The sequence below is a fragment of the Mus musculus genome, chromosome 11, assembly GCF_000001635.26.
Source record: "Mus musculus strain C57BL/6J chromosome 11, GRCm38.p6 C57BL/6J".
Classification (NCBI taxonomy): Eukaryota; Metazoa; Chordata; class Mammalia; order Rodentia; family Muridae; genus Mus; species Mus musculus.
The window spans coordinates 32578927-32605658 of NC_000077.6; the positions used below are offsets into that span (position 1 = coordinate 32578927).

The window sequence follows — 26732 nt, forward strand, 5'->3', positions numbered from 1 at the left end:
TGCCTTTGTTTTAGGGACATAGGAGAAGCTGTGCTGTAGAGCCTTTGTGAGAACTGTGGGGGTGATGTGAGGGTGGAGGCAGAAGGGCCCAGTCAGTCAGAGGTGTGCTCTGCAACATTTGGCAGAGGGCTCAGAGAGGACCAGGGCCAGCCCTGGGACACACAGCAAGCAAGAACAGAGCCAGGGTCCTTTCAGACTTGGAATTGTTTGAGGTTTCTCTGACTACCCTCACATCTCTGTACAGCTCAGAGCTTCCTGAGAGAATTGCTTGGCAATTCTTTCTCCCAGGAAGGGCATAGGAGATGACATCGTGCACATGCCCTGTGAGAGAAGAAGAGGAGAACTGTAAAGTGGGGGGAGCCAGACTCAGAGGAGCCTGGTTCAGATCCTGGCTCTGCCATTTGTGTTGTGTGGTCTGACTGTTAGTGGTTTAGATCCTAACTCTTACTAGCAGTGTAGGTCTACCAGTGGATCCTTCTGCAAGGGTTGTGAGTGTCGAGGTGACAGTGTAGGTCTATCAGTGGATCCTTCTGCAAGGGTTGTGAGTGTGGAGGTGGCAGTGTAGGTCTACCAGTGGCTCCTTCTGGAAGGGTTATGAGTGTCAAGGTGACAGTGTAGGTCTACCAGTGGCTCCTGCAAGGGTTGTGAGTGTCGAGGTGGCAGTGTAGGTCTACCAGTGGCTCCTTCTGCAAGGGTTGTGAGTGTCGAGGTGACAGTGTAGGTCTACCAGTGGCTCCTTCTGCAAGGGTTGTGAGTGTCGAGGTGGCAGTGTAGGTCTACCAGTGGATCCTTCTGCAAGGGTTGTGAGTGTCGAGGTGGCAGTGTAGGTCTACCAGTGGATCCTTCTGCAAGGGTTGTGAGTGTCGAGGTGACAGTGTAGGTCTACCAGTGGATCCTTCTGCAAGGGTTGTGAGTGTCGAGGTGACAGTGTAGGTCTACCAGTGGATCCTTCTGCAAGGGTTGTGAGTGTCGAGGTGACAGTGTAGGTCTACCAGTGGATCCTTCTGCAAGGGTTGTGAGTGTCGAGGTGACAGTGTAGGTCTACCAGTGGATCCTTCTGCAAGGGTTGTGAGTGTCGAGGTGGCAGTGTAGGTCCACCAGTGGATCCTTCTGGAAATGACAGCAGTGTCATATGGGTGGGCACTAGGTACGCACTCTTGCCTTGTGGTATTTGCTGCTGTCTTGGGTGTCCTTCCTCTAAGGCTCCCCCCCTCAACCCCCTCCCCCCAATCATCAAGTCTGACATGGCTCCAGCTGCCCTCTTCTGGACTAACAGTTGGATTGTGTTTGTGCAGAAAGAAAATCTGTAGGCTTAGCGCTCTCTCTCTCTCTCTCTCTCTCTCTCTCTCTCTCTCTCTCTCGCCTCGAACTCAGAAATCCGCCTGCCTCTGCCTCCCAAGTGCTGGGATTAAAGGCGTGCGCCACCACCGCCCGGCGAGGCATTTTCTCAATTGAGGTTGCCTCTTCCTTTCTGGCTTGTATCAAGATGTCATAAAACCGGCCAGTCAGCAAATGGTCATCTCTTAGAACCAAACTTGGAAAAGAGGCAGCTAGGAGTACGTGGTTGGTTAGAGCCACAGAGAGCACTGCTCGGCCTCCCTGGCCTCTGCCTTTCTAGGGAAACCCAGTCTTAGAAGATTCTGACAAGCTCTAGTTCTACATTTCCTATGACATCCGCAAGATATGCTAGAAACCATTGGAGGTTGCGTTGTCAGTAATGCTAGTGAAGGGCTCTGATTGGCCCAGCCTGGCTCAGCTGACTGGTCTCTGCCTGTAAGGAGTGCGTGCTGTGATTGGTCCAGCTTGTAGGCCTCTGGCATGGAGGGAGGGGCCCGGGGCTCAATGCGGAAGTTCTCCTTCCTTTCTGTGTTACTGTGGTGGGCAAGATGGCATTTTCAGAGGAAGAGAGGATTAGGCCAGAGAAACAAGTCATTGTTCTCAGCCTGTGAGAATCATGTAGGAATGAGGGGGGCGGCTCAGGAAGCCAGCTCAGAAGGCTGCTTTTGCGGTTGAGGTTTGGGGTGATGAGGGGAGACGAGAGACTAAAACAAATAAACAAATACATGCAGCAATGAGGAGCTGAAGATAGCGGCGAGCCCCTGAACAAACAGGCTTTGTTAATGGGCCACATATAGTTGCCCCAAACCTACAGAAAATAAAATTTTCAGTTTCATGGCTGCATAACAAGGGCTTGAGGAAACTGAGGCCCAGAAGAGTGGAGCAGTGTGTCCCCTCCCTGCCTGGTATTGTTACTACCCTGACACCCTCCAGGAGGGCAGATCATCTTGTAATTAGGAAAGGCTCCTGCTAATGAGTCCAGCTGGGCCACTGGCTGCTGCTACCCTATGGGGATCCCGAGGGAGGTGGCCCCTGGGAGCCCTGGGCAGGGCCGGAGCCTCCCCTCCCCTCCTCCCACCCCTGGCCCAGCAAGTCATAGCCTTTTCTAGACCTGCTTTCCTGTGGACCCATGAGGGGCCTGACTACTGTTGTATGGTTTTGGATGGGACAGTTTTCACCGTGCCATATATAGGGAGAGCCTCCAGGGGACTGAGCCAGGTTGTTATTGGGGGAAGAGGGAGTTTCCTCGTCCCTACCCAACACCTTTATCCTCTCTGTCCTCACTGGCTTCCGAGGGGAAGCTGCTGTGTCTTGTGCCTGTGTCGATCACCTCAGGGCATAGGAACAGAACTTGTGTATCTTCAAACATTTCAACTTAACTGTTTTCCAGTGTGTGCGGGAAATGTTTTTATCCTCAAGAAAAGATATTTATACATGTATAAAAAGTACTTCCAGTGTCTGGAACTAGTCGTACTTGCCCTTAATCCCAGGCAGAGTTAGAAGCCAGCCTGGTCTACATAGAAAGTTATAGGCCAGCCAGGGCTATGTCGTGATGTCTATAAGGAAGAGATGGGGCCGGGCCAGGGAGGGGCGCCCACGCATGAACCTCAAGATATTCATCATTACACCATTGGTAGTGAAGTCAGAAACGGCGCATGTGTGAATCCAGAAAAACTAATATCTACGTATTTTTGTTCAGTCTTATATTTGTGTGGTGCTGGGACTCAAGCCCAGAGCATGCTGGGTAGAGGAAAACACTTTCAATTAACTGTAGCCCTTGCCGCTAGACTGCTTTTTAAAATATGTGTATTTTTAAAAAAAATTTAATGGGAACACAAGAAGCACACACATTTACGTGGGCGGGGGTGACATGAACGGACCATGAGGCTGTTGTGGCCCCCTCAGCTGCTTGCTGTTTCTTAAAAGAATGTTTAAAATCCATATGATTGGACTGGAGGGATGGCTCAGAGATTAAGAGTATTGATTGCTCTTCAAGAGGTCCTGAGTTCAATTCCCGGTGACCACATGGTGGCTCACAGCCATCTGTAATGAGATCTGACACCCTTTTCTGGTGTGTCTGAAGACAGGTACAGTATACTTACATATAATAAATAAATAAATAAATAAATAAATAAATATTTTTTTAAAATCCATATGATTTTGAGGCAGTCAGTTATTGTCCCTACCTTAAAACATCTGCAGCTCCACTGGGCACCCACCCTTATCCCTCTCCCCTCCTGGTCCTCCCAGTTCCCTTCACCTCACCCTGCTCACCCATCCTAGGTCCCAGGTCCCCTCCCTGCCTCTCCTACTCATCCTGTCTCCCTCCCCGCCTCTCTCACTCTACTTCTGGAAGATCCTCAGGTAAGTTGCAGATGTTGTCTTTTCTGTGCTTGACAGAAAGTTCTCAACTGCCTTTTAAAGTCACACCGGACCCGCCAGTTTCCCTGTATCCTCCAGTGTTGCTCGTGGGCACCATTATTTCATATACATGCAAAACAGGTTACCTGTGGAAGCTCTAGCCTGGGTATTAAGTGTGTCATATCATGTTGCCAGCCAGCCAGCCATTCTAGGAGTGTGCCATCCTCTGGCTCCTGGAGCCTCCTGTGGGGAGTCGCTGGACCATGGGGTCTCATTTAGCTCACACTTTCCTCAGCTCCTTCCCCTCTATCCTAGCATACACACACACACACACACACACACACACACACACACACACCAGCTGATTGCAGAGTCTTCCTTCACCACATCCTGTGTTTTACACGAGAGAGAGAGAGAGAGAGAGAGAGAACACCCTAATAGCATTGCTAGATGTGTTTCTGTTTTCTAAACTGAGAAAACGGTGCTCTCTGTCAAGAATGGTGTAAAGAAGAAAGGGCCTCTGTGTTCTGTCCCCACCAACATCCCGCGCCTGGGGAGCTGAGCAGTGTGAGCTTTGGGGTGCAGCTGAGCTTGGGGAAGCAGGTACACATAGTATGCAGAGGTTGGTGTTTAAATGCAGCTGGGAAGATGCTATGTGTGCTGTCTGTCTCAGAGTGTTACGGCTAAACTTCTGGTCAGGTCTGTCCAGGCACAGCCTTGTTCCTTTTTTTAGGAACATAGCCCAGGAGCTGCATAACTTACCCACTTGTCCCTGAGCTCCAGCAGTGAGTTCCGTGGCTTCCAGTTTGCCATTCTTCCGAACGCTGCTTCTGGAAGCATCTGCCTGTATTCTAAATCTGTTTGAAGACATCTGTGGCCTGGGCCAGGGTTACTGCGCACGGTGGGGCATCCGCTCCTGCCTATCCTGGTGACCTGAGTTCTATCTCCAGGGCCTCTGTGTTGGAAAGGAGAGAACTGACTTCTTCAAGCTTGTCTTCTGACCTCCACATGCATGCTATGGCACTTGCCCTCCCCCACATAAAGATAAAAATAATAAAAATGTAATAGAGAAAGTGGAGCAGGATGGCTCAGTGGTTAGGAGCAACCATTTGCTTCTGTTGCTGAAGACTGATGCAATTCACAGTACCCACCTGGTAGCTCCCCGACGCCTATAACTTTAGTCTCAGGGGGTTGCCTTCTCACTCCAGAGGCACTGGACATTCAGGGGTGCACATATAGACATGCTGCCAATCACTCATACATAGAAAATAAAATAAAATAGAAAGGCCAAGCATCCAGTAGTCCCTGCTTATCCATAGGGACACAGTCTAAGGGCCACAGTGGGCACCTGACAGTATTGTTGGTGCAGAACCCTCACATAGTATCCTCACATTGCTGGTGGCAAAGTTTAGTTTATAAGCTACACATGTAAGAGATTAACAACAATATTTAGTGGTAAAACAAGAACTATAATAATGTACTCTAATGGATGTCATTTAAGATTTATGACTTCTAAAACATGCCATGCAATAGTTCCAGACTGGAGTGGATAGCAGGTGGGGCTGGGCTGTGTGAGCAAAGACTTTTCAATAAAATCTGTATGCTCCTTAGCTGTGACAGTGCTCCATTAGCTATGGCTGTGCTCCCTTAGCTGTGACAGTGCTCTCTTAGCAGTGACAGTGCCCCCTTAGCTGTGACAGTGCTCTCTTAGCTGTGACAGTGCTCTCTTAGCTATGGCTGTGCTCCCTTAGCTGTGGCTGTGCTCCCTTAGCTGTGACAGTGCTCTCTTAGCTGTGACAGTGCTCTCTTAGCTGTGACAGTGCCCCCTTAGCTGTGGCAGTGCTCCCTTAGCTGTGACAGTGCTCTCTTAGCTCTGACAGTGCTCCCTTAGCTGTGGCTGTGCTCCCTTAGCTGTGACTATGAGACTATTCCATCAACTAACTGGTTGGGTTTCTTGTTACAGGAGTATTGTCAGGGCTAGAGCGGTGGGGTGAGCAAAAAACTTCTATACAGAAGTTTGAGTCTATCGGGGAGAGTCTCTTGAACTCGCTGTTTTGTTTCTAACTTATTCTAAAATACAGACACAGAATCATACTTTGATGAGAGGAGGCTGGTCAAGATGGCCGCCCACCCTGTCAGGGGGTTCTCTCATGAACTCCCAGCACAGGTCACCCCAATGAATGTCCAAGGAATGCCTGAAGTCCTGGGCTGCTGGGAGGAGCCACCCCACCCTCCACACTGGGCCCCTTTTTGTGAAGAGGAAGAAGTAACAGGCCCCCCTAACCGTTCACTTGGTACCTGCATCCGGGGTGGCCCTGGGGGGCCAGTTGTCATTGTGGAAGTTGGTGGTCTCCCATTTCCCCTTCCCTCTTGTAGGGTGGGGTGGGAGTGGGATGGCCAACTTCTGGAAGCTTCACCCCAAGGTCTCAACTAGTGTTTTCCCAGGAGACAGGAGACATGTCCTGCCCATGGTGAGTGTTTGTGGGAAAACAGACTCCCAGGTATCCAGGCTGACCTAGCTGGAAGCAAAACCTAATCCCCATTCTTACCAGGAGCCCTCGAGGGGCCACTCTCCCCCTGTGTCTGAATCTCACCCCTAGCAGCCCTGGTCCTGTACCTTTTCTCTGGTCAACACACACGCACGCACATGCACACACATGCACGTGTACCTGTGACCAGTCTTCACTCTGGGGCTTAGGGATCTGATTCATGGCCACTCCCAGGAGAGGCTTGCTCACCTCAGTCTCTTAAGGCCTCAGGTTCTCAGGGTAGGCCTGCCCTCGGGAGTAGCGAGGTGCTCCTGTTTGGAGTCTTCTGTATGGAGACTCATGCTGGCCTAAGCTGGGAGTGGAGTCATTTTGTAAATGTAAATTTGATCCTCAGGACAGCCCCGAACTGAGCTCTAAAGGACCAAGGGTCAGCATCCCTGTGTCACAGAGAGGAAGCCATCACTGGGTGTCACAGTGCTTGTGGCTCTCTGTCTAGTTTATTCCACCCTGGCCCCCCAACCGTCCTCTGTGTAGTTTCCTGTGCCTGGACAGACAGCTCCATGCTGTGACCTTCGATCGCTTGAAAAGCCCCCTAGACTTTTAGGGACCTCGATCCAGGACAAACTGGGGATTGTAGATTTAGTGATAACAAGGGTGTGAGGACTATCCACTTCTGCAGTGAGTGTGTGATTTTATAAATGTGGCTTGGAGTGGAATCAGCATGAGAGGTGGGAGAAGGGAGTGGCTCAGGAGAGGGAGTCGGGTCGTAGGGCTGGCTCCATGGGTAAAGGCACTTGCTGCCAAGCCTGGCCACCCGTGCTCCATTCCTGGAATTCACATAGTGGACAAAGAAAACTGACTCCCACAAGTTCTCCCCTGACCTCTCTATATGTGAACCCCTAGCACAGGCACCAGGTTGTAGTTTAGTAGTGAGTAAGCAGGAAAGGGGTGAACACCATATCGAATTATAAAAACAGAACCGGAAGCAATCAGGTGTGACCCACCAGACCCCAGCTTCTCACTTGCTTAGCTCAGCTTCGAGGTTCTGTGCTCAGGGACTGCGTGAAGAGCCACGCCTTCTTCAAGAGGGAAGGGGAAATGGGTCATGTGCATAGAGAAGGGTCTGTAGTGCATGTGAATAATTTATAAGTGCCCTACAGACTCCCCTGCAGGCAGCCTGCAGGGAGGCATTCCCTTTCTGTTGAGGTCTCCCTTTCCAACAACTACTTTACCTTGTGTCAAGTTGACGTGAGACTAGCCAGCACCTGGTAGCTCTGGATATGCCTTGGATGGGACTGGAATCTGATAAGGTGAAATTAGGAGCCACCAAAAAGAAAAGAAAAAGACAAAGCCAAGCGATTACAGATAATAACTTTAAAAAGGTTTGTTTGTGTATTTATTTATTTTTTTTTCCGAGACAGGGTTTCTCTGTGTAGCCCAGGGTTTCTCTGGCTGTCCTGGAACTCACTCTGTAGACCAGGCTGGCCACGAACTCAGAAATCCGCCTGTCTCTGCCTCCCAAGTGCTGGGATTAAAGGCGTGCGCCACCACTGCCTGGCACAAAGGTCTATTTTTTAAATGACAGTTATGTAATTCTGGTTGCCACTGTGTATTTGAACAGCACACTGATGAGTATTGCAGTTGTTTGTACTTAGTGTTATTTTGTAGATTCTTAATTGGATTTATAGATTACTGGGCCGGGCGCTGGAGAGATGGCTCAGCGGGTAAGAACACTGACTGCTCTTCCAGAGGTCCTGAGTTCAAATTCCAGCAACCACATGGTGGCTCACAACCATCTGTAATGAAATCTAATGCCGTCCTCTTGTGTGTCTGAAGACAGCTACAGTGTAGTTATATATAATAAATAAATAAATCTTTAAAAACAATGAAGTATATCTTAAAATAACTATTCTGTTTGTTGAATATCAACAGTTGAAAATATTAAAATCATGTTCTACAAAAAAAAATCTTTTAAAAAAAAGAGATTACTATATCAAATGAGCCTGGCCCTTTTTTTTTTTTTAAGACAGGGTCTCACAAACAAACAAACAAACAAAAAGTCCCCAAGCATGCTTGCCTCATCCCCGAGTCCCGAAATTGTGTTCCTGAGTCCACACCACACCAAGGACTTTACCCAAAGGGTGTGGGTGGGGAAGACTCCCTCGACCATGACTTTATCTTAGGGTTTTGTCTTGCAGCTGATTTTGGTGTGTCTGCCAAGAATCTGAAAACTCTGCAAAAGCGAGACTCCTTCATAGGGACACCTTACTGGTGAGTCGTGGGGCCTCTGGGGACATAGCAAGCCTAACACCCCGTGGTTAGTTGCCTCTGGGTGGATTGTGTGTGGGGCACGCGGTGCCAGTTCAGAGCCCTTAGTCAGCCGCTCAAACTGTGTGTGTCTAGCATCTGCTTCTCTTCTGGGTACTCCTGCGCCTAGCACAAGTGGCTTAGCTTCCCCACGCCCTCGTCTGTAAACTGGGGTTACAGTGGAAAGCACCCCACTAATAAACTAAACCGGATTCCTGAAAAGGTGCTTCAGCTCTTGGTTCGTCTAACACTTGTACTGAGTTTAGGGTGCTGGCTATGGGCGGGGTACATGAGAACAATGTAAATTCACTTCCTGTCCTCATGAGAAATCTCCCTGGGCCTCTCTTACGCCTGTTGTGTCTTGTCCTTTTTCAAAACTCTAACTTAAAATAAAAACCACCTATGAGAAGAGGGCTCTCTTGTAGAGGAAGACACCTGAAGTCTTGCTTTGGCCTCAGCCTGCAGATGTGTGGAGCTGGGCCCCACCTTCCCACACCTGCAGTGCATCCATTCAGGCTCAGGCATCCAATCTCCGGCTTATGCATCCAGGCTCAGGCTCAGACATCCAGGCTTAGGCTGCAGGAATCCAGGCTCAGGCTGCAGGCATCCAGGCTCAGGCTGCAGGCATCCAGGCTTAGGCATCCAGCCTCAGGCTGCAGGCATCCAGGCTCAGGCATCCAGCCTCAGGCATCCAGGCTGCAGGCATCCAGGCTCAGGTTGCAGGCATCCAGGCATCCAGGCTCAGGCTGCAGGAATCCAGCCTCAGGCTGCAGGAATCCAGCCTCAGGCATCCAGGCTGCAGGCATCCAGGCTCAGGCTGCAGGCATCCAGGCTGCAGGCATCCAGGTGGCACCCCAAGCCCAAGCTCTCACTCAGTTTCACACCTGATTACTTTGTGTTCTGTTTTTACAACTGGCCATGGTGTTCAGCCCCTTCCTTGCTTGCTTACTACTCTTAACTCTTTCTCTCCCACCCCTCCCGTTATTCCTTTCTCTTCTCTCCCATCCCCCTTTCTCTCTGTGATGTCCTGTTCTGTCTACCCCACTGTCCTACCTTGTTTGTTTTTTGCTGGAACCTTCGCCCCTCTGCCCTCACCCACCTGCCCCTTCCCCAGGACTCTGTTCTGGATGGCTGCTGCCACCTTGTGGCGGGCTCCAGGAACTGCAGCGGGCCGAGACCCTTGAGGAAGACAATAGGATGCCAGTAATTCAAATCATGGCTTCAAATACTGCCAAACCTCCAGTGTGGTGCTGGTGGTGTTCGAGACGCTGAAGCTACGAGCGGCATCCTCAGGGGCCCAATTCTTAGCCCTTATTGTTCCTTGGTTGGCTCAGGATGGCCCCTGAGGTGGTGCTGTGTGAAACCATGAAGGACGCCCCCTATGACTACAAGGCTGACATCTGGTCCTTGGGCATCACGCTGATCGAGATGGCGCAGATCGAGCCCCCACACCACGAGCTCAACCCCATGCGGGTCCTGCTCAAGATTGCCAAGTCGGACCCTCCTACCCTGCTTACACCCTCCAAGTGGTAAGGAGAGCTGTGTAATCCTGGAGGGTCGGAAGCCACTCCAGAGACGTGTGGTGCTGGGTCTGCGTGTGCACAGTGGACTCTAAAGTCGGGGATGGGGGGAACGGAGGAGAGGGCCACCTCCAGGCCTTTCTGAACTGCCCTCCTGAACTATACAAAACCTTAGACACGAGAGCAAGGCCAGTTAGCCAGGACGAGATCCCGTTATGTCCCGGAACATATTGAATAGGATCAGAGCCCAATCAGCCACATGGCCAGGCTGGGAATGGGGACTTAGGTTTAGATTCTGACACTGCCATGCTCATTCCCATCCTGCTTATGTTCCTTTTAGACGTCTGTGTCCTGGACAGTGGTGTGCATGATAAGAAGGCTGTCCCATGGACCCTGTCTCCACACACCCAGCCCTGGGCGTGCGGTGCCCGGGCTGTGGCTCACTCCTTACTTACGCCTGTCCTCCAGGTCTGTGGAGTTCCGAGACTTTCTGAAGATAGCCTTGGATAAGAACCCAGAAACCCGGCCCAGTGCTGCACAGCTGCTGCAGGTGAGGGAGATTCGTTGCATTGTTCCTCAGAGGCACCGGCAAGGTCAAGTTCTTAGCCGGCTGTGAGGTACGGTGCCCAATGTGAGGAATGCTCCATGTGTCCGGTGAACTCAGATGTGGTGGCTCACACCTCTAAGTCCAGCACCTGGGACAGACACAAGGTTTTGCATAGAGGCAAGAGGATCACTGCAAGTTTAAGGCCAGCCAGGAGCTTAGCAAGTTCCAGGCCAGCCAGAGCTGTTATGTAGAGAGACCCTTTCTCAAAAAGAAAAACAAAACAGAAGTGGATCCATCGCATGGGAGATTCTGACTTTCCTTCCACACTTCTGGTTCAAAATCAAATGTGTGGCCTTCCTCAAGGCCCACTTTCAGCATGGCGTGTTTGTTTGGGAGACGGAGCTGCTGTAAGGTGCAAAGGCCCCAAGCCTCTTGGGACCGGTTGCTTCCTGTAAATGGCACCTCCCGTGCCAGGGTATCCGGCCTGCCTGACATGGTCAGGGCAGAGACCAGCTGTCACCCGGAGCCTTGGCAGGAGCCAGGAATTCCACTTCCTAGCTGAAGCAGTGTCTGCCAGGGGATTCTCAGTGCGCAGTGGAAGAGCACAGGGCAGAGGGGGCGGGAGGAGGTCTGCCTCAGTTTACCCAGGTGCCCTCAAATGGGCTGGGGCTTCTCCAGTACCTCTTAAAATGTAGGGTGGGAGGGATACAGGGGTCTGCCAGACCTGAGGACAGTGGGCTCAAAGGGGAAGTCCTTGCCCAAGGTCATCTGGTTGGAATGGCAGCTTGGGGCACATCTTGGCTGTGGGCACCTCAGCCCTGTATCTGCTAATCCCTGTCCTTTTGTATCCTGTGTGGCCAAGCCACCGAAACTTACTAGAGCTGGTGGCTCAGTCATTCGTCTGCACAATTGTCCCTGGCCAGTGTCCTGCTGCAGTTGGTAACCTGGATCTGAAATTAGGGAGGGGTGTGAGGAGTTCCCTCTGTGCCTCCGTTTCTCCCTTGGTCGGGTAGGTAGCCAGGAAGTCTGTGTGTGGCGGACCCTGCTCACTAACAGTTCAGCGGCAGTTTTCATGGATTGGAGGTAGCAGGGAGCTCAGGATTGTCACTCATCATGCCGGGGCTAGCACCTTCTTTCTTGACAACTCCCACTCCCACCCTCACCCCTACCCCCACCCCCACAGCCAACGGCTCACTCCCTGTCTGCCGTGTTCACCTAGCACAATTGATGACTGTGGTGAGCTCTGGGCTCTCTGTTCCTTCTGTTTGCTGGAATGATCACAGCCAGCCTGTGGGGGCCCCTGGCTTCGTGCCTCAAGTTCAGTCCCTGAACTTGACCTGACCCCAGACCTTTGTCTCTGCATATCTCTGGATGCTCAGAGCCACTTGAGCCTCAGCCCCCTCCTCAGGTGCATTCTGCAATGGCTGCCCATCTCGTCCCTGGCAGCCTGGCACTCTCTCTCATTCTCCACCCCTCTCTCATCATGAGTACGATTCCCTCTGCCTTCAGAACAGGCCCAGAATGCACCACCTCCATGCGGCCACTCTCGGAGCTGCCTCGCCATTCACTCAGATAATGGCTACCTTACTGGTTCTGCCACTCCCCGAGTCAAACTCTGTAAACAGATTCCAGTCTTCCCTCTAAACAGAGCCCTCGTTAGCATGGCTAGTACTTGCCCTTCTTGCTGCAGAGACAACACCCAGTAAAAGGATCGTAGAGGAGGGATTCATTTCTGGCTCCTTGTTGTGGAGGATCTCAGTCCATCATGGTGGGCCAGGCTACTGGTCAGGTGTGTGGTGTTATTTTGAAAGCTGTGGAACCCTTAGGGGTACAGCATGGCTGGGATACTAGAGGCGTCCCTTGAAAGGGACACCCATTTATGGTGCCACTCTCTGACTCTAGCTGCCATGCAAACAGCTCCCTATGTGCTGCCACAGCCAAGACCAGAGGCGCCTCCAGCACAAGGTCACACAGCTGTCAGGGACAGCTCCTGTCCTCATTCTAGTGACTTGGCCACTCTGGAAGCTGCTTTTAATAAGTGGAGGAAAGGAAAAAAAAAGTCCAAAGCAGGGATGGAGAGATGGTTTAGTGGTTAAGAGCACTGGTCTCTTATCTAGAGGACGCAGGTTCAATTCCTGGCGCTCACAGGATAGCTCACAACTGTCTATAACCCCAGTCCCATAGGATCCATTGCCCTCTTCTGGCCTCTACAGCCACTGCATGTGCATAGTGCACACACAACACCTGTACTCGTAGAACAGAAATAAAGTTTTTTAAAATAATAATTAAGAAGAAAAAGGAACCGAGGAACGCAGAAACAAAGAGAAGGGGGCAGGCGGCAGGTGAGGAGAGCTTACTTTGATCTGAGCATCGCCCCTTAGTGGCTTCTCAGCACAAAGAGAGAAAATCAGCCTTGGAAAGGACATGTGTTTCATGACAGCAGAGATCCTGGCCGAAGAGAGGTGCCAGTTGGCACACTGCACACTGCCTCCTCCACACTGGCATCTTGGAGCCCTCAGCAGAGCTGGCTCTGAGCAGCCATCCCTCCTCCTGGAGGGGTAGACAATGAGGCAGCTCTGATCCACCCTTCTGCAGAGTCATGAATGCCTGGGGCAGCATAGGGAATGTTTGCCCGGTGTTTGGCCATTCTGGGAGGTTTCTGGGTCCAGCTCTCTGAGGGACCTCAGCATCTGAGTTGGGTGGAAAGCCTTCTCTACAGCCCCAACTAGAGGCGGTAGGTTGAGGCGGCAGTCCTCCCTGCCTAGTCCTTGTCTCTCAGAGCTTAAACACAAATCATGGCCCAGTCAGCCTTGGCAGGGCTGCTTACACACCAACTACCTGCCCTGGGCCCCTTGCAGGGAGCTGCCCTGCTTAACTGGGCCTCCGTGAACGGCTGTCCTCCCTCCTGTCTCTTCCCAGGGACCTTGAGCTCCATATAGGCAGAGCAGATGGCTCCCTTCAAGGGCTACTAATCTGATCAATATGCAGGATGCCTTGGCGAAACCTTGTACTCTGAGAACCCTGGCCTGCACTGCTGGTTTGTGCCACGTCTGCCTTAGCTGGTGCAGAGCAGTGTCCTGTGGTGTCCTGCTCAGGTCACCGTGTTACAGGTTTTAGACACTCTGGGCATCTTGGCTCTTCTCATCATTCCCAGAGAGCTATGTTCTGGTAGAGGAATGGCAGGGGGTGTGACGAGGCTGCCCAGATTGTTCTGCTCCTGACGTGGCACTGGTGATGGCAGTCAGTAATGGTGGCGCCATCTGTTGGGCAATGATAGTGATTATAATGATGGGGTTATGGTGGTGGTGATGGTACTAATGGTGATTATGATGGTGTTGTTGGTAGTAATGATGCTGTTTTGAATACTCACTATAGAGCACACAGAACACCTTAACTGTTATCCCTACTTTGCAGATAAGCAAACTACAGTGCAGAGAGGCTCTCTTGACTTGCCCAGGTTGTCTGTGAGAGCTGGGGTTTAATCCCAGGTGGCTTTGGCTTCCGTCACCTTGTCAGCACACTTAACCCTACACATCCCAGTGACCCATTGGTTAATTCTGTGAGAAGCCCACTGGGGACCACTGGAAACATGCAGCAGCCAGAGTAACGAGCTCCTGGGTAGGGGTAGCAAAGCTGAGAGTAACCTGGGAGTGAGTGGCTCACTGTACCCAAGGCTGTGCATGCCGCCCAGACTCCCTCCTCGCTTCCTTTGCCTACCTACCAGGCTGTCTGCCAGGCACAGGCTTTGGCCTCCAGTCCCAAGCCTGGCACAGGGTCTTTAGAGGCTGTGTCTCTGCCTAACATTCGGTACCAGGGGTTTTCCCTAACCTTGCCCACGTGACTCCTGAGTCCCAGCTTGGATGTGACACCTCCCCTCTCAGGAGGGCCACAGAGAGACTACGAAGCTTCCACCAGCCTCCAGCCTGTCAATCTGTCAGCCTCCAGCCTGTCAATCTGTCGTGTGTCTTCTGACCCCCTTCAGTGAAAGGCTTGACCTGGCCCTGGAACATAAGGTCACCTCCAGGAGTCACTGTGTAACTGGCCAGGAAATTCACAGTTCCACTGGATTAGATGAACTGAGATCAGATTGGTGCAAGAAAACATAGTGAACACAGCTCTTTAAAGACATGATGTTTGTAGCCTCAAGGGGAACAAATTGAGCAGGGAGTGGCCTGCTGCCTGTCCACTGGTGACTGGTTTTTTTTTTGTTTTGTTTTGTTTTGTTTTGTTTTGTTTTGTTTTTTTTTTTTTTTGGTTTTTATCGAGACAGGGATTCTCTGTGTAGCCCTGGCTGTCTTGGAACTCACTTTGTAGACCAGGCTGGCCTTGAACTCAGAAATCCGCCTGCCTCTGCCTCCCAAGTGCTGGGATTAAAGGCATGTGCCACCACCGCTCGGCTTTGGTGACTGGTTTTTATGTTTGCTGGGGACTGAACTCAGAACCTCACACACATTAGACAAGCCGCTGCTCCTGCTCTATACACAGACACAAAGGAAACTTTTGTTTGATTTGGTTTTCTGTGTGTATTGGGCAGGGCACACATGCGCCATGGCATAGCACGGAGATGAGAGGACAGGCTGTGGGAGTCAGTTCTCTCCATTATCTGGCACATAGGGAATCAAACCCGGGTCTTCAGGCTTGCCTACTAAGCCATCTCACCAGCCCCTGGAACATCTAAATGCACAAACTGAAAGGAATAGTTTCTCATGGAATTCTCCAGGTCTGAATATGTTTTTTTTTTTTAATGTTTTAATTTGGGGGGAGGGGGCCTGTTTTGCCTGCGTGTAGATCTGTGTACCTGTGTGCAACACTCATGGAGACCACAGGAGGGCACCAGCTCCCTGGGACTGGAGTCACAGGTGGTTGTGAGCTCCCAAGTGGTTGCTGAGAATTGACCCTGGGTCCTCCGGAAGAGCAATCAGTGAATTTAACTGACGAGCCACCTCCCCCGCCCCCTGAATGTGTCCTTAAAGTGTCAGAAATGTCATTTTTAGTCATTGAAAGAATGCTCCAACATTTTTGTTGACACCATTCATCCACAAGTAAGATTTCTGATAACAGCAGTGGGTTTCAGCAGAGCCTTTTTCCCATGAACCCCAGATGAGCAAATCCAACCCAGGGACGCCCCTCAGCCTCCAGTGTTCCTTTCCCTCTGCCCCTCATGACAAAGGAGGCTGAGTGGTCCCTCTGTGGCCACTCCTTATGCCAGGGAGGAGATATCTGCATATTCGCTCTCCACGGTGCTTCTTCAGGGTGCTTTAGGCTAACCAAACATCCCCAGACCTTTTGCTTTGGGGTTTTATAAGGTATATATATATATATATATATATATATATGTAAAAGCATGCCCTTAGAGTTCAGTCACTGCCAAGAAACTCTACATTGCCTTTCTAAAAACCAAATAGATATTTCTGCCCAAAGACAACAGAGGCAAAATTGTCCCTAGCTGATCACCCAGAGCAGGAAACACCCCGACATGGCCAGCAGCAGCAGGATGGTCCTTCAGTGGGACTGGGCAGTGGAATCAGAAAGGAGTCGGGGTGGAGATCACGATAGAGACGCGGCTGAGCATCTGTCCCAAGCACCGACCCTGCTGAGCCTCAGGACCTCTGCTCAGTGCAGGGGATGAATCATCACATCTGCTGCAGAGAGTAATTCTGGAGACTGGGGGTTGTGGGGTGTAGCCCTGTTGGTAGAAGACTAGCCTACTAGCCTAGCATGCCCCTTTGAGTTCAATTCCTGGCATTGCATAAATTTGGTATATTGGTGCATGCCTGTGATCCTAGCACCAGGGGACTGGAAGCTCAAGACATCCTTGGCCACATAGAGTTTGAGACCAGCCTGGGCTGCATGAAAACCTATCTCAAAAGAAAAAAACAGTAAGACAAGTAAATCATAGTGACACAAAGTTACCGGGCTTGTTGAGTAAGTAGGAAGGCGATGTCTGCCTAGTCAGAGGATGGGTCTGTGAGGGGCACACACCTGAGCCCACAATGGTAGCCACATATACAATTTGAAGCAAGCTAAATTAGCAGTTAGTTCAGGGCTAGGATGTGCAGCCATGCTCCTTATCACAGAATTCTGTCCTTGAAGAGACTCTGTAGGTACATGGGAGGGCTTCTCAGTTACTGTTCTATTGTAGTGATAAGACACCACGACTAAAGCAGCTTATGTAAGAATGGGTTTCTTGGGGGCTTCAGTTTCAGAGGGTTAGAGTTCGTAACCATCAATTAGGGAAGCATGGCAGCAGGCTGAGTTCAATTCCCAGCACCCACGTGGTGGCTCACAACCATCTATAACTGTAGTCTCATGGGATCTGATGTCCTCTTCTGGTGTGCAAACGTACAGACAGACAAAATAACCATGTACATAAAGTACGTAAATAAATACATTAAAAAAAAAGAAAGAAAGAAACATAACTCCAAAGCTTCAGCGACAAGCCTCTTCCAGTGAGGCCACACCCCCTAGTCCTTCCCAAACAGTTCCACCAACAGGGGGCCAAGTATTCAAGCATGAGTCTAGGGGACCAAGTATTCAAGCATGAGTCTATGGGGACCATTCTCACTCAGAGCATCACACTATATATACTTGCTGTCTTCCGTAGGCTTATGGCCGTATCAGAACATAAACCATATTTAGTCTGTATATTAGTCGGGTTCTCTACAGCAGCAGAACTGAATGGAATGAAACTGCTGGATGGGGGCAAGGCTAGCACAAACAGATGACATCATCCCAAGGAAGAACATGGGCTGGACCCTGACTTTACAAGGCACTTTCACATGAATCGTCTCATTTTATCCTCATGACTTCCCATGGCTTCAGCATGACTGTCTCTGTCTGTCTGTCTGTCTGTCTGTCCTTTGGAGATGGCTCAGCAAGGAGAAAAGGAGGAGTGGCATGCTCAGGGTCACACAAGCTTTAGTCGAAGAGTCGAGTCGGGTGTTCCCTCTACATGCAGGGCTTCCTGACCTCCTGCAGGGCTTCTGAGTTCCCCTTCCAACTTCAAGTTCACGTGTTGCCTTTGGGACCAGAGTTGTTCCTCGTTGCTTCAGGACCAAGTCCTGCAGCTATTCCAGCCCCACACCTGGCTCCAGATGGCTCTAACGCAGGTGTGTCTTCTCCTCAGCATCCCTTCGTCAGCAGAGTCACCAGCAATAAGGCTCTTCGGGAGCTGGTGGCCGAGGCAAAGGCGGAGGTAATGGAGGAGATTGAGGATGGCAGGGAGGACGGAGAAGAGGAGGATGCTGTGGATGCTGTTCCGGTAAGTCTGAGAAACATGGGGGTGGATGGGTGGGCCCCAGCTGCCCCTGGGAGGGAGGCTGGGGGAGGATTCTTTTCTGCCTCTTGGAGCCAGCTGGCTGGAAGTCCCCTGAAACCCCAGGGTGCCCAGGTGAGGCTGAGCAACTGGCCAGGTCTAAGTTCTGGAGCATGCAGGACCCAGAGCTGTCCTAGGCTCCCTGGACTCAGTCTAATCCAGGGGCTCCTCTTGGGGGATTGTTCTCCCTAGAGAGTCCCCAGTAAACCGGGGCTGAGTTGTCACAGAGCTGACTGCTACCCCCCATTCCCCAGGACCTTCACAGTTTTGGCTGTTGAGACAGAGTCTTACTGTGTAGCCTTGACAGGCCTGGAACTCACTATGTAGGCCAGGCTGACCATGAACTCAGAGACCTGCCTGCCTCTGCCTCTGCCTCCTGAGCGCTGACATTAAGGGTAGGTGTGTACTACTGTGCCTGGCTCACTAAATTTTTAACTTAAAAATTTTTAATTAGGGCTGGAGAGATGGCTCAACGGTTAAGAGCACTGACTGCTCTTCTCAAAGGTCCCGAGTTCAAATCCCAGCAACCACATGGTGGCTCACAACCATCTGCAATGAGATCTGACGCCCTCTTCTGGTGTGTCTGAAGACAGCTACAGTGTACTTATATATAATAATAAATAAATCTTTAAAAAAATTTTTTTTAATTAGAATTAGGCTTCATTGGAAACATTTAAAGCAAAAATCTGGTTTTTGTTCTTACTCAGATGGAAGAGGTCCCAGGTCCCTGCCCCATACCCAGTTGTCACCCCTGTAGCCTTCTTTCCATCTTCATGCCACAAATAGACATCTATTTTTGATCCATAGAGATCAGTATTTGGTTTCATCATAGCAACATTTTCAATACTCTCCACCCCACAAAAAGGAGAATACATGGTGCAGGCAAGCTGAAGACAGCCCTAAGTGGGTTGATTGGCACTTTATGTAATTTTTTGTTGTTGTTGTTTTTGTTTTTTGAGACAGGGTTTCTCTGTGTAGCCCTGGCTGTCCTGGAACTCACTTTGTAGAGCAGGCTGGCCTCGAACTTGGAAATCTGTTATGTAATTTTTTAATGTGACCTAGTTGCCATCTAGAAATCAACAGATAACATGTGAAAAGTCAGATTACTAAAATGGCCATGTGGCTCAGTTGATAGAACGCTGGCCCAACATGGCCAAAACCCTGGGGTCCATCCCAGCACCCCCTAAAACTGGCATGGCGGTACACACCTATGATCCTAGCACTTGGAAGATGGAGACAGGAGGATCAAAAGTTCGAGGTCATACTCACCTACACAGTAGGTCTAAAGCCAGCCTGAATATCTGAGACCCTGTCTCAAAAACCAAAAGAAAAAAATCAGATCGCCAGTATGTGTTGAAATTGGGAGAGCTGGCCTTGGGTAAGAAAAGGCCGCACACTGTGACAGTCTGCTGGGCCACAGTCTGTTTTCCTTAGAGGACAGGAGCAGCTGTTAGGTGAAATTACAAGTAGAGAGAGGAGTGGAGACTTCGCTCTGGTGGTAGCCTGTTTAAGAAAGGCTGTGGGGAGTGGTGGAGACTAGGCTCAGTGGTCTCTGCTCTGCTCTGCTAGCCTGTCACCTATGGGGCTAAACCACCACTATGGAGCCCCAGCAACTCAGCCTTGGCTCTTTTCTAGCCCCTGGTCAACCACACTCAGGACTCTGCCAATGTAACTCAGCCAAGCCTCGACTCCAACAAGCTTCTCCAGGATTCTTCCACCCCCCTGCCTCCCAGCCAGCCTCAGGAGCCTGTGAGCGGGTCCTGTAGCCAACCCTCTGGGGATGGACCCCTCCAAACCACCAGCCCTGCAGATGGGCTCTCCAAGAATGACAATGACTTAAAGGTGCCTGTTCCCCTCCGGAAGTCCCGGCCACTGTCCATGGATGCCAGAATTCAGATGGATGAAGAGAAACAAATCCCTGACCAGGATGAGAACCCGAGTCCTGCAGCCAGCAAGTCCCAAAAGGCCAACCAGAGCCGACCTAACAGCAGTGCCCTGGAGACCTTGGGTGGCGAGGCTCTGACCAACGGTGGCCTGGAACTCCCCAGCTCTGTCACTCCAAGCCATTCTAAGAGGGCCTCGGACTGTAGCAACCTGTCTACCTCAGAGAGCATGGACTATGGCACCTCCCTGTCTGCTGACCTGTCACTGAACAAAGAAACGGGCTCATTGTCTCTCAAGGTAACGTCACCTGTCACCCTGGGGCCAGGGCAGGCATGTTGGCCAATATGCCATGCTCAGGCTCCATTCTCAAAGGCAGGCAGAAGCTATTTGCATTGTATTTGATTTGTATATTTGTAAGAGGCACCAGGGTGAGCCCAGATCTTGGTGCATGCTTAGCAATACATACTCACATGCACACATGCACATGTGTGTGCACGCACATAAAGCCTCTGATTCATGAATTTGGGTCTTTAAGATTTTAGCTCACCTGATAGCTTATCCCCCTACACGGAATCAGTATAAGATAGTAATGTTATGCAGTTAGTGTGGGTTCAAATTTCAAAGTTCAGTTAAAGAGTTCAGTAAAAGTGGGAAAGAACATTCCTGAAGTGGAGGTTCCCCGGCTTGGGGGCAGCTCTGTGACAAGTGCTGACAGATATATTCAGTGAGGGTGCCATCACTCTCCTCTCTGGCCTCCTGACTGGCAGTGGGTGACAGTAAATAGTGTAGCCACCCTGTGCAAATGCTTTAAAGAGAACCAAAAGGCTCTTCCTTCTCACCATTTCCAAATGGGCAGCGGAGACTCAAAGAAGTTGGCAGCTGGCACAAGGCTGTGTGGGTGAAGATAGGGAGGTGGCCAGACTTCGGGCTGGGCTCCTGGCCTTGTGTGCCTTTAGCCCTTTCCTTGTCCAGCAGCGAGGAGGAGTCACCCCCTTCCTTGTCTGCCTCCAGCAGTTCTGCTAAACTTACTGTTGGCCACCTGAACCCCCAAACATCGGCTGATGTGGGAGATCTGGGGGAGAGAGTGATTGACGCTGTGCACTTCCCTGTTACCTTCTAAGATTTGCTCAGTATAAAACACATGGTAGGAAGATGGCACATCTGTCAAGTGCGAGGCCATGAGGGTAGGAGCAGCTGACAGCTCCGTAGGAGCAGCTGGAGCAGAAAGAAGCTCGCTCAAGCGGGAGCCTCCTTGGAAGCTTTTTGTTTTATTTCTTCAGAACTGACACAATAGTCATGTAGTTGCCCAACCGTGGCCAGCAGCTTTTATATAGAAGTGTCTTGTACTTCTTGGGCCGGAGATGTGGTCCAATGGTAGAGTGCTTGCATTAGGTATATGTGGCCCTGGGTTCAGTCCCCAGAACCATTAAAAAAAAAAAAAAAAAAAAAGGCAGTAAGTGTTGAGAGCCCAGGTGAGATACTCTGGGCAGAAGCATACAGAACAAGGAACCAATTCTTAGCCTGCCTGGCGTAGCCACTCCTCTTGAAGGGGCTGGAAAGCCCTTGGGCTATGTAGCAGAGGCAGGGTTAGGTTCTAGTATGAAGGGCCTTTGGAGCTGGTAGAAAATTCAGAGTCAGTGGGCAGGACAGAGGCCATCAGAAAACCAGTACCGGCCCCTCTCAAAATCCTCAACTGAGTTAGAACTGAACATTTCCAATGGGCAACACATACCGTACCACCATGACACCTTAGAGAGGGCCAGGGAGTCCTCTCCAAGCAGCCTGTGTGGACTGCAGTTATTCGGTCACAAAGCTGGCAGTGGTCAGTGAGGGTGAACACACAGCTCTTTTTTATGTCAGGTCTGGGTTTTGCAAGAAGCCCTTAGTGAGTTAAGAGCCTCTCTCGTACCAGCAGAAGGTAAGTGGCCTAAGGCCAGAGGCTTAGGCCTTGCTTGGCAAGCTTGAGGAAGGGGGACAGTGGATGGCCACATCCTTCCTGAGCCCAGGCTGCGGACCTTACTCTAGCTGAGTTCCAGCACGTTCTCGTTGCCAGGGCTCAAAACTGCACAATAAGACCCTGAAACGGACCCGCCGGTTTGTGGTGGATGGTGTGGAGGTGAGCATCACCACCTCCAAGATCATCAGCGAGGATGAGAAGAAAGACGAGGAGATGAGATTTCTCAGGCAAGTCCAGGGAGGCACCAGCGTGGGGACGGGCGGGTGCCCTGGGAGTGCCAGGCATCGACCTTGTGGGTGGGACGGCTGTCCGTCCATGGCGTGAAGTGGGGGGAGGGGCTGAGGCAAAAGAGTGCGTTTGAGACCCTTTCTCCTGCATTCATGTACTCACACATCCATCTGTCCGTCTGTCTGTCTGTCACTTGTCCGTCTTCTCACTCGTCCACATGCCCAGTGTCCCATCTACTCAACCTCTATACACATAGCCATGTCTCTGCTCCTCTGCCTAGCAACCTAATCCCCATCCATGCATCCACCCATCCATTGGCCTATCCATCTGTCCTCTCATTCTTCCAGCTGTCTACCCACCCATCTACAGACCACCTGACTGTTCATCTATATTTTCTTCCACTTATTTGTCCATCCATCCATCCATCCACCCATCCATCCATCCATCCATGTATTTATCTGCCCACCCATCTGTCCACCCAGTTATCCATCTATCTATCCACCTACCCATGTCTGTACTAATGTCTAATATAGTAATGTATTAATGTACTCATGTCTATACCCATCTATCTGTCCAACCATCCATTTAGTCCATCCATCCACCCACCTCTTCAGTTATCATTCATCCTACATCCACCCAACTATCCACTCCTGAATCCTCTTCTGGGGGGGGGGGCAGACTGAAATCCAGATGTGTGAAGCGATGCCCCGTGTCACGTTTATACCTATGGGTCCCAAACACAATACACAGGCTAATTCGTGGTTGTGCTGTACACTGTGAGGATACACAGAGTGATGTAGTAGTCAGTGCCTGAGCTGGGCACAGGCTGTTCTCAGGGACCTCCCCACCACCACCCTGAGCTGAGCTTGTGGAATAAGGTGAAATCCCCAGAGCTAGGGCATTTGGAGGGAACCTGTAGTTGCTGAGGCCCTGACGAGTGCCTCTTGATTTATATCAGGACCTTAGAGAACAGGGACTCCAGGCCAGAAGGAGAGTGGGACTGTGGTCTGTGGGGGCCAGACCTGAGCTTTGTGTGCTTCGAGGGAAGGGTGAAGGATTCCAGGCTCGGCAGGAGGGGAGGTGACACATAGTGACAGGCCCTGATGTCCCATCTGGCCACTGGGGCTGTCTAAGACTATCAGCCTCATGCTAGGCTGAGCAGGGCAGGGCTGGGCTGGGCTGGGCTGGGCTGGGGCGGAGGCCAGCAGGGAGCAGAGGTCGGATTCAGTGAACATCTCAGAGGCAGACCAATGAGAACGGGAAGGAGTGGCCAAGAAGGGAGGTACAAGGCAAGCCAGCCACTTAACTGAAGTAGCCTCTCAAGCTCCTGTTGTCACTAACAGCCTTGGGGAGGGAGGAGGGGGCTGTTCCTCACACCGTGTCTATTGGCAGATAAACTGCAAGCGTTGGGTCTCTAGTTGACAAGTGAGATTCTGCCTAAGTTTTCAGTGTTTAGCGCCTTCCCGGGACTGCGGGTTGTGGGCATGAGGATGCTCGGAGCTCCCTGAGACCAGGGCTCTGCAGAGGCCATCATTGCTTTGGAGGAAGCATCCAGCATTCCAGAATAGAAATAGTTTAGGATGTTCTAGGGATTTCCTCCAAGTCTTGGCCAGTGGAATGAAATTTAATTATAAACGACACTGTTAAAAACATCCTTTAAAAAAAAAATCACGGGGGGAGGGTATGGGGGACTTTTGGGATAGCATTGGAAATGTAATTGAGGAAAATATGTAATAAAAAATTTTTAAAAAAAATCACGGGCTGGCAAGATGGCTCAGTGGTTAAGAGCGTCGACTGCTCTTCCAAAGGTCCCGAGTTCAAATCCCAGCAACCACATAGTGGCTCACAACCATCTGATGCCCTCTTCTGGAGTATCTGAGGACAGCTACAGTGTACTTACATATAATAAATAAACAAATCTTTAAAAAAATGAAAAATAATTTTAAAAAATTTTAAAAAAATCACAGCCGGGCGTGGTGGCACACGCCTTTAATCCCAGCAGTTGGGAGGCAGAGACAGGTGGATTTCTGAGTTCGAGGCCAGCCTGGTCTACAGAGTGAGTCAGGACCGCCAGGGATACACAGAGAAACCCTCAGAAAAAACAAACAAAACAAACAAACAAACAAAATCATGTATTTTTTAAAAATGTTTGAAAAAATCCTTATTCAGCCGGGTGGTGGTGGTGCACGCCTTTAATCCCAGCACTTGGGAGGCAGAGGCAGGCGGATTTCTGAGTTCAAGGCTAGCCTGGTCTACAAAGTGAGTTCCAGGACAGCCAGGACTACACAGAGAAACCCTGCCTCAAAAAACCAAAAAAAAAAAAGAAACAAAAAAATCCTTATTCAATCCAGAAGTGAAACTGGGGTGCCAAAAGGCTGTAAGATATTGCCAGTATCTTCCAAAATGTTCTTCTAATTTATATCAGTATTGCCTGGAGTATGAATTCTTCTATATACCTATAGTTGCCTTTTATATTTTTCTTTTATATTTGTATCTCATATCAAAGTTTTCTTGTTTCTGCACTTGTTTGCTTTATGTCTGTCCATATTGTGTACCACTTTTGGGGGTGGTAGATAGTTCCTTCCTCCTTACTGATTTGTAAGTGTTCTTTATATATGGAGGACACGCACCTTTTTGTCAGTGGTTATTGAATGAAGCCTGAATCTTGGTCCCGTCCCTGCCTGAGTCAGCAAGATTCAGCTGCACAGCCCATCCTTTCACAGCTCAGACTGTGAATACCATGGTCTTGGGGGCCCCCTTCCCACTGGAAACGTTTGTGTCTGTCAATCCGCAGGCGCCAGGAGCTCCGAGAGCTTCGGCTTCTGCAGAAAGAAGAACATCGGAACCAGACGCAGCTGAGCAGCAAGCACGAGCTGCAGCTGGAGCAGATGCACAAACGTTTTGAACAAGAAATCAACGTGAGTGAGAGGAGAGCCCCCGGGAGCTTCTGGCCTGTGGGTTTTCTTCAGGTGGAGGGTTGGGGGGGAGGGGCATTGTAGAAGTCGTAGAAGGGTGGTTAGGTCACAGTGACCCTGAGTCAAATAGGAACACCCCTAGAGGAAATCCCCTGTGTGGAGTGCGGTGCCATGGTCCTGCCCGGGCAGAAGAGGAAACAGAGAGGTTAAGTAACTTGCCCTGAGACACACAGCAAAGGGTGGCTGGGCTGGGACTCAAGTCTGGATCTTGAACAGACTCTGAGGTATGAAGTGGCTCCTGGATACCTCTTAGTCTGTCTGTGCACCTTCCAGGCCAAGAAGAAATTCTATGACGTGGAGCTAGAAAACCTGGAGCGGCAGCAGAAGCAGCAGGTAGAGAAGATGGAGCAGGACCACAGCGTGCGCCGCAAAGAGGAGGCCAAGCGGATCCGCCTGGAGCAGGATCGAGACTACGCCAAGTTCCAAGAGCAACTCAAGCAAATGAAGAAGGAGGTGGTGAAAGGCTGCGGGTCGGGGAGCCGGGCCGGGGAGCGGGGCGGGGGCGGGGCAGCAGAAGAACCTGGAAGCAGGAGCTGACATAGATGCCATGGGGTTGCTATTTACTGGTTTGCTCCTCACGGTTTGCTCAGCCTCCTTACTTGTAGAAGCCAGGGCCACCAGAACCAACCACAGTAAGCTGGGCCCCCTACATCAGTCATCCATCAAGAAAATGCTCCCCAGGCTGTCTACAGGCCAGTCTGGTGATAGTCTTTTCTCTTTTAGGGTCCAGCTTTCCAAATGACTTTAGCTTATGTCAAGTTGACATAAAACTCGCCGTCATAGCCTCCCTTCTTGGGGCAGCCACACTGGGGGGCCTTGTGCCCAGCCACAAAGCTATGACACTTGTAGTTCTTTCTCTGACTTTTGGGTGCCCCTTTCCTGTGTTGGCTTTTACCCCTAGCTGGGTCCTTTCTAAGTGCCTTCTGTCAGCTCCTCCTCCTCCTGGCTTGGGGGTTGGAGAAGGTTCAAGGCCACCACTCCATATGATGGTGTAGCCTGCATATAGCCAACACACACCTTCCTGAGGCCCCCAGGCAGCTAGCTCTGGGTCTTCCGTGCTGTCCAACGCACTGCAGCTGCTTCTGTGTCGGTTGCTGTAACTGAAGCAGGGAGCTCTGGTGATGGGGAGGTTGGCTCACTAGATTTTCCCTGAGGAATTTTACTCAGTTTGCGGGTTGATGAAATTCTGTAATGACTTGTCTCTCAGAATCTGTCCCTGTCATGCAGCTAAGTTTATAAATGGTTCTGAGTTCCCTAGCCCTGCACACCAGATCGCTGCAAGGAACCCTGGGGGCTTCTTAGTTAAAAGCCAGATTGTTTTTCTGGTTGGGAAAATGGGGTGCCAATGCAGTAGATGACTTCACTGCCCTGGAATGCAGCTTCTCTGCCAGAGAACAGGGCTCACTGCAAATGGTCCCAGGAGTCCTTGGGCCCGCCTCTTTGCCAAGTGGCCCCACAGGACTCTGCCTTCGTTCTTCTTCTGCCCCTTCCCACTGTCATCAGAATGTCTCTAGTGTCTTCCATGCCTTCGAAAGGAAACTCAGACCCTGTGCTCGATTGCTGCTTTTAATGTTCTGTCTCCCAAAGCAAAGCAATCAGCAATCAGTGAAAGTTCAGTTCTGAGTCTAGCTCTTACGTCATGTGGTAGAGTGGTCACGGTCACTGGGCTGGGACTGGATGCCACGCCTGGCACAGAGGCCAAGGTACACAAATGAACTGTTCCTTTAGGAATTTTATGTAAATCTGTGTTTCTGAGCTGGAGTCTTCTGTCCCCAGCTCTCTGGGACATTGACAGTGTCTGCACACATTTT

General features: G+C 50.7%; 1 protein-coding gene across 3 annotated transcripts in view; it reads left to right on the plus strand.

The window, feature by feature from the left end:
- The window catches only part of Stk10 (serine/threonine kinase 10), a 91330-nt gene that overhangs the window by 45661 nt on the left and 18937 nt on the right, over positions 1 to 26732 (plus strand). The window contains exons 5-12 of one of the 3 annotated variants that reach the window (NM_009288.2): positions 8387 to 8459; positions 9830 to 10024; positions 10484 to 10565; positions 17689 to 17823; positions 19513 to 20058; positions 21815 to 21945; positions 24741 to 24864; positions 25195 to 25374. In NM_009288.2, the coding sequence (NP_033314.2) occupies positions 8387 to 8459; positions 9830 to 10024; positions 10484 to 10565; positions 17689 to 17823; positions 19513 to 20058; positions 21815 to 21945; positions 24741 to 24864; positions 25195 to 25374 (1466 nt within the window). Of the gene's footprint in view, positions 1 to 8386; positions 8460 to 9609; positions 10025 to 10355; positions 10566 to 17688; positions 17824 to 19512; positions 20059 to 21814; positions 21946 to 24740; positions 24865 to 25194; positions 25375 to 26732 lie in introns of all 3 variants that reach the window. The other 2 variants (NM_001359177.1, NM_001359178.1) reach the window with 2 other exon arrangements.